The sequence below is a fragment of the Suncus etruscus genome, chromosome 1 (genome assembly GCF_024139225.1).
Source record: "Suncus etruscus isolate mSunEtr1 chromosome 1, mSunEtr1.pri.cur, whole genome shotgun sequence".
In the NCBI taxonomy this organism is placed as follows: Eukaryota; Metazoa; Chordata; class Mammalia; order Eulipotyphla; family Soricidae; genus Suncus; species Suncus etruscus.
In genome coordinates, this window is record NC_064848.1 from 187,953,386 (window position 1) to 187,964,448 (window position 11,063).

The 11,063-nt window shown below is 39.4% G+C and overlaps 1 protein-coding gene and 1 pseudogene across 1 annotated transcript; one reads left to right on the forward strand and one right to left on the reverse strand.

Moving 5' to 3' along the window:
• Positions 1-325: 325 nt before the first annotated feature.
• Positions 326-909, forward strand: LOC126019385 (PRELI domain containing protein 3B-like; annotated as a pseudogene).
• A 7,949-nt stretch (positions 910-8,858) lies between these two features.
• On the reverse strand, positions 8,859-9,620 carry LOC126020118 (guanine nucleotide-binding protein G(I)/G(S)/G(O) subunit gamma-10). The gene has a single exon (XM_049781593.1). The coding sequence runs from the start codon at positions 9,614-9,616 to the stop codon at positions 9,410-9,412; it is 207 nt and encodes a 68-aa protein (XP_049637550.1). The 5' UTR covers positions 9,617-9,620; the 3' UTR covers positions 8,859-9,409.
• Between the last annotated feature and the right edge of the window lie 1,443 nt (positions 9,621-11,063).

Here is an 11,063-nt window from a genome sequence, read left to right on the forward strand (position 1 = left end):
ACCATATGAAGTGTTGGGGATCAAATCAGGTTGGGCCTCAGGCATAGCAATTAATTTTAACCCCTGTATTTCATCTTTGGTCTTTCCTGATAGTAGTTTAGGCAGCTGACCATGGAGGGGTTTGCCTTGAAATAATAATAATAAAAAATAACAGAATCAAAATTTTTACAAAGCACAAAATAAAATGCATATTTTCTTGGCATTTAGTCCATTCACTCTGCTGAAGAGCCAAGCTATCTGTCTTCTTTTATTTTCATTACCTCAAAAGAAAACCTGTGCCTGGTGCTGCAGGCCTGGCCAGGGCCCAGTGTTCCTGGGCTTCACCATGAAGATCTGGATCTCGGAGCAAGTCTTGGACCACCCATGAGAGACTGTGTCGATGGCCTCCATGCAGAAGTACCCGAACCCCATGAAACCCAGCTTGGTGGGCGTGGATTTGCTGCGCATGCATGTGGATGCCTCGAGGAAGCTGCATAGCCTGCACCTGCTCAGCACCGAGTGGGGCCTGCCAGCCATTGTTAAGTCTCTCATTGGTACAGCAAAAACAAAAACATACGTGCAAGAACATTCTGTAGTTGATCAGTTGAGAAACAATGGAGCCAAAATCCACCTGTATTTCATTTACAAATATGGTGTCAGTTGATGAAAGACTTATATACAAACCACATTCTCAATACCCAGAAAAAATGATTCTAACGCAAGAAGTCATCATTGCTGTAAAAGGGCGTCAGTTTCAGCAGCTACCTAGAAGGCTTGATGGTGACCACCATCTACTCAAATGCCAGCAAAGGCCGTGAAGCAGTGGAATGGGTTATTCATAAATAAAATGCTGAGGTCGAAGGATTGACAGCTTTGGCAAGAGGAAGCATTAGAACGTCCATGGCAGCGGCAGAATTTGCAGAGAAGTGAAAACCAGCTATGGCAGCCTTTTCCCCAGGTGTCAGCAAACTGGCGATGTATTTATTTGCTCTTTGAGAAAGACAACTGAAAATATTTTCATACGATTATTCTTTGCCTGTTGTCCCACCTTGACCTTCCAGGTGGGGCTCAGTTGAGAGTCAAATAAATAGTTTGGAAAGAGGTTTTTGGAGGTCTTTTGCCAGAGTTGGTTGCCTGGCTCAAGGTATGTTTTGGAGCTAGCGGCAGGCTGACAAAGGACTCTCTTCTCCCAACCTTTTAACCCTTAACCCTCCTGTCTGTGTGGACTATTTGTGCAGATAAATATTACCAAGATCTCCCCCCAAAAGGGGACAAGAGGATCGGAATCAATTTCTCATTCTGGGAGCTCTTTGCAGATACTCAATCACCGAAGGTGTAAACGGGACTCAACAAATGGGGCAACAAATGGCGCCTGAACAGGGACTGTTTTTTTTTTAAAGGGTTAAAAGGTTGGGAGAAGAGAGTCCTTTGTCAGCCTGCCACTAGCTCCAAAAACACCTTGAGCCAGCCAGCCAACTCTGGCAAAAGACCCCCAAAAACCTAGCTCCCAAACTATTTGTTCCGCTTTCAACAGCACCTGGAAGGTCAAGGTGGGACAACAGGCAAAGAATAATCTTATGGAAACATTCTCATATACAACAGCCAACTATGTTGTAGTTTTAAAAAAAGAAAATTCTAATTAGCTGAACCAAATCTGTGCGACGTCTGATCAATACCAAGTGATGTAGGGCTTCTAACTAAAAAAGGTTAGTGTTGCTGAAATTACCATCCGATTTTAAGGATACCCAAGTGTTTACTACAAAAATATAGAAGTTTATTTTGAACCAAGATTAGCTTTGACATGCCATATCTCCAGAGGCAAAATTGGCATGGGGTTTCCACTCCTGGGAAGTCTACCCAGCTTTGGAGCAAGCCAACAGGGCCTAGCCACCTCTTCACACACCCATTTTCTTGCCTCAGGAAGCATTGAGCTAGCTCAGGGGAGCTCACTGTAAATGGAGAAAATGTCTAGTCTGAAAACATTTGTCTAAGATCTGCTCTTCTGTAAATCACTATTGAAAACCAATTGATTTGGTACTAGAAATGACCTCTTCAGAGTGAAAATTACCACTGCAGTATATAAAACATGACCCAAACAAAAATGATTTTATTGTATTAAAAGAGTACTGTATTGATTTGCCAAAGTTTTGTAACTTAGTAAAGCTATTGCCTTCTTTGGATTTGTACTTTATGATTTAATATGCTGTACCTTGGGTTGGTTATGTTAACAGAAAAAAATAAAGTCATTATCAGAAAAAAAAAAAAAAAAGAAAACCTGTGCCCACTAAGCAGCCATTCCTATTCCTCCTTCTTTTTCACCAATATTTTTTCTTTTTATGCATAGAAGCTCTAATCACAACAACCAAACTGGGCAAAGAGGTTTGGAGAAATACTATAGGAAGTAAGGCATTTGCCTTACATGTGGCCCCTTGGGTTGACCCTAGTTTCATTCTTAGCATCACATATGGTCTCCTAGCATCAGCTGGGTTCACTCCTGAGCACACAGACAAGAACAGACTCTGAGTACTTCTGGGTAGGCCCCAACTTCCCTATGACCTCTCCAGAAGTAGAACAAACCCAGGTTTCAGATGAATGGTACATTGTAGGTTTACCCACCCCATGAAATGTTATTGAATCATGGAAAGGGATGGAGAGCTGCAATGTGCTGTGGTTAGAAGAAAACTCTCAATGTGGCACTAACAGGAGAAGCCAAAATATTCCATAGCATATACTCTGATTTCTAGGAAACATCTAGAAGTGGTGAAAATGTTTTGGAGGCAACATTTGACACACATAAGAAGATATTCTTTGTGATGTTCTGAACCCTTCTCAGGGATGGTGTGGTCAGGATGCAGTATAAACTGACAAACAGGAATACAGTCAAAGAGGCAGTAAGAACTAAAATTCAAGGGGACCAGTTGAAGAAGGAAGCGAGAATTTACGGAAGTGTCTCTGCTTGGCTTCCAGCATCCATCAGATACAGAAAGTGACTCTGGCACTAGGAAAAAAAAACGTGCACTTCTTGCCGCCTTGCAAGAAACCTTCTGCCCATCTCCTAGAGGATAGATGGCTCTGTAGATAGATAAGATAGTGATGGGTTAATTCTCAGGCTTGCACTTATTTTAGGATTCAAAGGCCTTGAAGGCAGGATCCAGCTTTGGTTTTCTGCTTTTGTCTGTCTCTAACTGCCCAACTGTCTCTGTAACCTTGTGGGCAGCAGGAGGTGGATTGTGGATCGTAATCAAAGGTACGGTGTAGCTTTTCCCTATAAGCAAAATGTTGTTGTTTTGTGTTTTATTTTTTGCTTTTTTGTCTTCACTGTGGCTTGACTGATTGACTGAGTTCTATCTATTTCAAACTTAAATGCTTTTCCACTGCACTAGATGGATGGGACTATCTATGAGTATACCTTCCACATTTCTTTCTTTTTTTGGGGGGGTTTGGGCCACACCCGGCATTGCTCAGGGGTTACTCCTGGCTGTCTGCTCAGAAATAGCTCCTGGCAGGCACGGGGGGCCATATGGGACACTGGGATTCGAACCAACCACCTTTGGTCCTGGATCGGCTGCTTGCAAGGCAAACACGGCTGTGCTATCTCTCCGGGCCCCCTTCCACATTTCTTGCCTTTTTTTTTTTTTTTTTTTAACTTCTTGTCCCTGCTCTGCTGCCAACACCGAGCTTTCCAAATTTCTATGGACTTTGCCCCTTGGCAGTTGCTACCAATGCTTTTGTTGCCATATCCTTCTTTCACCCATTATTTTTAATTTCCCAGGCTAAGCATCAAGCATCTTCCCATTATTGTGCGGTGGAGTACTGGTGGACACTGTGTGGCTGCTTGCCCGGTGTTGACACATGGGCTGCTCTTTAAGTCAGCTTGATGAGTCAAAAACATAGAGGTCCAAATGTTGACTGGCTTAGCGTTTATGGAAAACAACACGGTGATGTCTCAAAAAAGGAAGAACAGAGCTCTCTGATGACCCAGCATTTTCACTTCTTGGCATCTACCCCCCAAATACAAAAACATTAATTTAAAAAAGATATATGCATATTCCTCTGTACATTGCAGCACTTAGTACAATGGCCAAGATATGGGAACAGCTCCAATGTCTAAGGGCAGATGAATGGATAAAGAAGTTGTAGCATTCCATTATACACAATGGATTCTAATGAAGCTGTGAGAAAAGATGTAGTTAGGCATTTTGCTGCCATGTAGTTGGGACTGGAGAGCACCATATTAGGCAAAGTAAGTCAGAAAGAGAAGAACATATATACCAGATAATTTCACTAATTGTGGTGTTAGAGAAAGGCAAAATAAGAGAATAGACAATGCTGAGCAATGACAAATAGTTGACTTTGAATTATAAAACTCAGATTACAGAACAATGAGGGAGGAAAGAAAGAGAGAGGTGAACTGGAAGTGACATAAAGACATTGTGGAGGGTCTTGGATACTTTGTAGTGGTGGAATGCTGTAACTTTGAACATCAATATCATATAATTTAGCACTAGTATAACCATGTTACTTAAATTAATAAAAATGAAAAAAATTAAAGTGGAGTTCCAGGGCTGGAGAGATGACAGGATGTTGCCTTGTACACGCTCAATCCAGATTTAATTCCTGGCATACCATATGGTTCCTAGAGTCCCACCATTCCTGATGACTACCAGGTGTTCTTCCATCCCCTTGTATAAAAACACACACACAGACTAAAAGTGAATGTGTATTCATTTTATTTTCTTTAGGTGCTCAGGATAGAATCCAGAATTTTATATATGGAAGGAAGGACTCTACTACTCATACTACCCAGCTAGCTACATGGACTCATATTTAGGTTTTTTTTTTAATAAAGAGATTTCACTTAAGAAATTTTATTTATTTTTATTGTTTTAAAAAACTTTATTTATTTATTGATTGGTCTTTGGGCCACACCTAAAGGCGCTCAGAGGTCACTCATGGCTCTGCACTCAAGAATAGCTCCTGGCAGGCACAGGGACCATATGGGATGCTGGGAATCAAACCAGGTCCCTCCCAGGTTGGCAGCAAGCAAGGCAAATGCCCTGCCACTGTGCTATCTCTCCGCCCCTCACTTAAGAAATTTTAACCAAAAATCATTGGGTTGTTTTTATTGTAATTCTTTGAAGTTTGGGTTGAGAGATTAGTTAATCATGGCTATAAAAAATGGCATTTAAAAAGCACAGAGTGACAGAAACTGGGGAGATAAAGAATGGAGTGCAGACCTTCTATTCATGAGGCCCCAAATTTGATCCCTGGCACCCCAAGGCCTATGACAAACAGCATTGGGTATAATTCTGGTGGCCCTTAAATACAGTCGGGTATGGTATTGGTACCTAGATTTGAATCATCCCTATGGGTCCCCTGAACACTGCTCTAAAATCCTCCCTCCCCCAATAGAGATCTAGAAAAATTCTATTTATTGTCAAACCCTGACGATTTTTTATTATTTTTTTATTTTTATCATTATTTTATTTTATTTTTCTCTTTGTTGGAAGCTTCTCACTGGCAGAACAGGTGTCTTTAGGATGCATTGAAAGCTGCCCCAACTCTCCCTTATTTAGTGCCCCCCCCAAATCTTTTGGGTTTAATGCTTATTTAATGCCTTTGAACCAAGTGGATGCGTATCAAAACCATCTTTTGTTGACTTCATAGATTGCCTTAGGAAGGACTTAATTATTGTTAATCTCTTAAGATTCGTTTGAGTCTGGAAATGTTCATTGCAAGTCTCAGGTTTGTTTTGACTTTCTTGTGGTATAATCAGGGAAGGAGCAGAGCCTTTGGGAGAAAGATAATCTTCTCTTCTTGGGTGTGAGACTGTATTCTTATTCAGGATACTATATGACAAACCAATAGTCATGCAATGTAATGCAGCTTAATAAAACTCATAGATAATATCATTTTATAAGAATATTTTCTGTTTCTGTGGATAATTTTGAGTATTTGGAAAGTCAATTTTACTCTCCCATGTCATTATCTTTCAAATCACAGACTAGTTACTCACGAATTGGAAAAGATATTCAATAATGCCCTCAGTACTATCTGAGGATTAGAAAAACATTTTCTATTTTCCCTGACAAAATCTCAGAATTATCTTAAATGTTGAGTGAAAAAGAATTTCATTCTGTATGCCAACTCTGTAATTCTATATGATATCTCAGATTGTTCATTGTACTTTTGGTTTATAATTTGGTATAGTTAGCTGTCAATGTTCTGAGCTCTCGAAAATAATCTGATATTAAGATAGAATGAAACACGATCTATATTTTTATTTAGTAACTAACACAGTTGTTTATTTTTTATTTTATTTTATTTTATTTTTTTTGGTTTTTGGGCCACACCCAGTGGTGCTCAAGGGTTACTCCTGGCTGTCTGCTCAGAAATAGCTCCTGGCAAGCACAGGGGACCATATGGGACACCGGGATTCGAACCAACCACCTTAGGTCCTAGATCGGCTGCTTGCAAGGCAAACACAGCTGTGCCATCTCTCCGGGCCCAGTTGTTTATTTCTTGATGACTAGTTGTATCTGTAACACTGCCCATATTTGTGGTACAAAGTGTTCTGAAATTTGTGAACATATTTTTGTTTCCTTTAAATGTTTTGGTCCCTTCTTTTGTTTTTAAATTTTTTTTATCTAAACTTTTTTTTTTTTTTGGTGGTTTTTTTTTTGGGTCACACCCGGCAGTGCTCAGGGGTTACTCCTGGCTCCATGCTCAGAAATTGCTCCTGGCAGGCACAGGGGACCATATGGGACGCCGGGATTTGAACCGATGACCTTCTGCATGAAAGGCAAATAAATGCCTTACCTCCATGCTATCTCTCCGGCCCCATCTAAACTTTTCTTTCCCTTCTATTTTGTTTTCCTTTTACTTGTCCATCTTATACTATAGTCCATTCAGTAAAATTAAAAATATATTTAATATATTTTAATATGCCTTTTGGCTTACATTATACATAATTACATTTGGAAATGAGGCAACTTTTTGGATTGCAGTCCAGTTTATATGGAAAACAAAACGATTGTTGAGGCAGTAATTGTCACCCTTCACTGATTTTACATCCTGCCACTCCTTTTACAAATATTTCCTCACTCTTGCCTTCAGAAAAATTCATTATCCTAATCCATGAAACTTCAACCCCTTCATTGCATTTTTTTCACATGTCTCGCCTCACCTACTCTTGCTGACTCCAGAAATAAAGTTTGGAGATATGTAGACACACAGGCACCACCAGCTTAGTTACTCAAAAAATCATTATCACTGAAACTCTTCCAAATAGTCAGAAAGCCAGTGACTCAGACCTTAAAAGAGCTGGTCATTTTATGTCAGCATGGTGTGAGAATTAGAGAAACATTTCAGTTCTCCTTGAGAAATCATAGGTGTTAATCTTTAATCTTTTAGGATTAGCTTCAATCTTTTTTCAGCTATATGGTTTGATATATCTTGGTTAGTTTAGTTCTACTTCTCGGTGCACCTGTATGTTGTAAGCACCAATAACTGTTTTCTTGAGTTGAGTAGAATATTTATACTGATGCTTTTTGAGTCTAACCAATGTGATTCAGTTTTGATCTTTGAACTGCTAACTCATACCTGAAAATGTCATATTTAATTATGAATTTTCATAATTTTTAAATAGAAAATGCTAAATATATTTTGAAGTGTCACATTCTCTAGGAGATTGGTTAAAGTTTGATTCCCACCAAGCTCCCAGACAGGAAAGGCAGTTCCCATTCCCCTGTTCGATCTCTACAACTGGAAACAGTTCCAGTTGTAGAGATCTGAAAAAAATAATTTACATAGTGAAAAGGTACAAGAATGGCTTCAGGAAATCCAGTGCTCAAGCAAGGAATTCAAACCACAAAATCTTTCTGCTCCTAAGATGGAGTGCAGCTCAGTGGAAGAAGACTTAAGAATGAGCCTTCCTCAGACCCTTGCTTTTATTGACAAGAATCAGGTACCACCTTAGGGTGGGGGCAGAATACCAAGTAAGGAAAAATCCAATATACTATCACCAGGTCACACTCTAGGGTGGGGTATAATAATTGATTAGGGTAGGATCAGAAACAACAATATTTAACCACTTAAATTTATTTTATAGCAAGTTACTGTTTTAATATAACTTAACATGTCTGTGAGGAGCAAATACAAATGGGTCCAGTAAATGCAAAAGATTTAAAAAATGCATCCTAAAAATGTAAATTAGTAGTTGCTTAGGATTTTTATAATATATAATACATTGTGTATACCAACAAAGTGTTTTTCATACTATCAAATCTGTTTTAGTATAATTTGTAGGAAGTAATCTCTGATTTTCTGTTGGACATTGTTGGGTGGTTCATAGTAATATACATGTATAACTTGTTCTATCATTTGTCCTTTTTTTTTTTTTTTTTTTTTTGGTTTTTGGGTCACACCTGGTAGTGCTCAGGGGTTACTCCTAGCTCTATGCTCAGAAATCACTCCTGGCAGGCTCAGGGGACCATATGGGATGCCGGGATTCGAACCACCGACCTTCTGCATGCAAGGCGTAAAACACCTTACCTCCATGCTATCTCTCCGGCCCCATTATTTGTTCTTCTTATTCTGTTTTCCCTTTCAACGTTGATTCTACCTTGAGTTTTTAGAATTTCTATTTACTATGGCTAGTTATTTAAAGCTTACCATGAAATGAGAAATACTCATTTCCTATCTCCAGCTTCTTCATTTTTCCTGAAGACTGTCTCAGTTCAGAGAAACTTTAATTTCTTTGTACATTGCTATAGTAAAAACATATATATTTATATATATATGCAAATCTCACATCAATTTTCTTATTCATATGACAGGTTAATCTCAAGCCTAAAACTTTTTTTTTTTTTTTTTTTAAATTAAAACAAAATTTTAATTAAGAAAGTTCAAGATATCATTTGATTATTGAAGTCTATTTCTTCCAATTTTATGTCTCATTTAGAAATTGTAAGTTCACTAGAAAAAAAATCTTGCCATGATACAAAAATCTTATTCAGGAACAACAAATGATAAAAATTTTTTAATAAACAAGTATTCATTCCCCAAAATGTAAATATACAGTAAACAAAACATACATAATATGCCAGGTATACAAATACAAATTTACTAATGAAAGAGGTCCATTTTGGAATTTTTGGTGATAAAGTATTTGTCTGAAGTACAGAGTATTAGCCTCTCACCCTCTCCCACGCAAAATTCAAATCATTATTATTTAAATCTATTCTAGTTTTATTGGGTTTGGGTTAGGGCAAATTTCTGTATAATTCTGGCTCTAGGTCTAAGTCATAGGAAATGTCTGAAATATCTTAAAGTAATTTGACGAGAGATAAGTGTTTTCTTGGAACTTGGAGGCAGCCATTCATAATATGCACTGGAAAACATTCTTCAGCAAACTTCTTCTGTACAGTCTTCAGAGTAAAACACAGGATCTGGGCTCCCGGAAGGGGTTACTTCCAGCTGGAACACCAACTAGCAGGGCATCCTTGCAAGCGTTCTGCATGCAGTACTGCTGAAGCTCTGCGGCAGCCTGGGAGACCTTGATCCTTTCCACGGCCGCCTCGAGCTTGAGCTGCTCCACCAGGCGCTGCAGGGCGCTCAAGCTGGCCCCGGAAGACATGGCGGCGGCGAAGCTCCAAGCCTAAAACTTTTAAGAGTTTGGAATTCAAGATTAGAGTATATTACTCAGGTAACTCAAGACTCTTCATTATTTGACTTTTTTCAGTGTACCTAGACTTATTCACAGTTATCCTCTAACTTGAATTTCTTTCATCTATACGGGGTGGTAGGGGGTGGTTGGTTTTCTCAAGCAGTGATCAAGGACCATGGGGGACATTCTTGGGGATACTTGCCAGTTCCACTCATGTCAAGCAGTAGTTGACGCCATCAGAGCCAGCTCTGGCAGTCTCAAGGGACTGTGCAGGGTTGGAGATCAAAGTGAGGGTCTCAGATATCAGGCAAGTGCTCCAGTTTTATTTTTTCCTCCTTTATTCACATGAAATTCCCTTTTATTTAAAATTTTCTTTAAAATCCAAGTTTTGTCACACTGAATACAAGCAAGCTTCTGTTAAGATTTGCGGAGCCTCAGCGAAATTAGGAATGGATGTGTTTGCCAAACAGAGGCTGATATATGTAGTTAATAATTTTACTTCCAGATGTTTCTAATGTAAAATGGAAATGTGCCTGCCTGAGTTAATAATTAAAGATGCCCAAGGTCTTGGATTCCTCTTATGAGCTTTTAAAAAAGAAACTTTCTCAGATAATATATTTCAGAAACTTACTGCTGAGGAGAAATCACCCCATTATGGTGTGGACAAATTGATTTATGGTTCATTCACCCGAGAGGGCCAATTGTCCTTACCAGGGCTAATGCAAACTGTAGTCCCAGTTCCAGTCCTGAGAAGCTCGCTTCAGTGTATTCATCAGTCTTGGCAGAAAGGGATGTGTCAGCAGTGGTGGAATCTTGCTGCTGCAGCGCTCTTGTTCTGGGCTACCATTGTTAACCAGGGTTATCTTCAGGAAGTGACATCTTCCCAGATCTGACCTTGCTGTGTCTACAGCTGACCTTGCTGTCGAATCTGATTCCAGCAATCTTGTGTTTCTGCCTAATCATGGCTTCACAGTGAGTTCTCCCAGTAAGGAGGAGATTGGTAAGATTTGCTCCACTTTCATGCTCAGATCAGTGTCAGCAGCAGAGGACAGACCTGGAATTTCCTGACATGGAAATAACTACCAAGGAGTTCAAACCTAATGACAATAGAATTCACATTGTTGAAGGGGATGATGGTTAGGCAGAATCAACTCATGAGCTTGGAAGCAAAGATGAGACTTCCCCTTCCGTGTTGGAGTACACACTTCTTCATGGTTCTTGAAATCAGCTGACTTTTCTGTCAAACTTTCAATCCGGGTTTCCAGATCAGTGTTGGTCATGACAGTCAGGTCATCCAGGACGTATGGTCCCAGTGTCAGAGTCAGCTCAAGTACCAAGAAAACCTTTCAAGATTGTGTCAATGCTCTGTTCTAAATCACCTTTTATAAACTGAATCAGACATCCCAAAGAGCAGTTC

Excerpts from the sequence above, each read along its gene's own strand:
- LOC126020118 (XM_049781593.1), bottom strand. The coding sequence starts at position 9,616 with ATGTCTTCCGGGGCCAGCTTGAGCGCCCTGCAGCGCCTGGTGGAGCAG.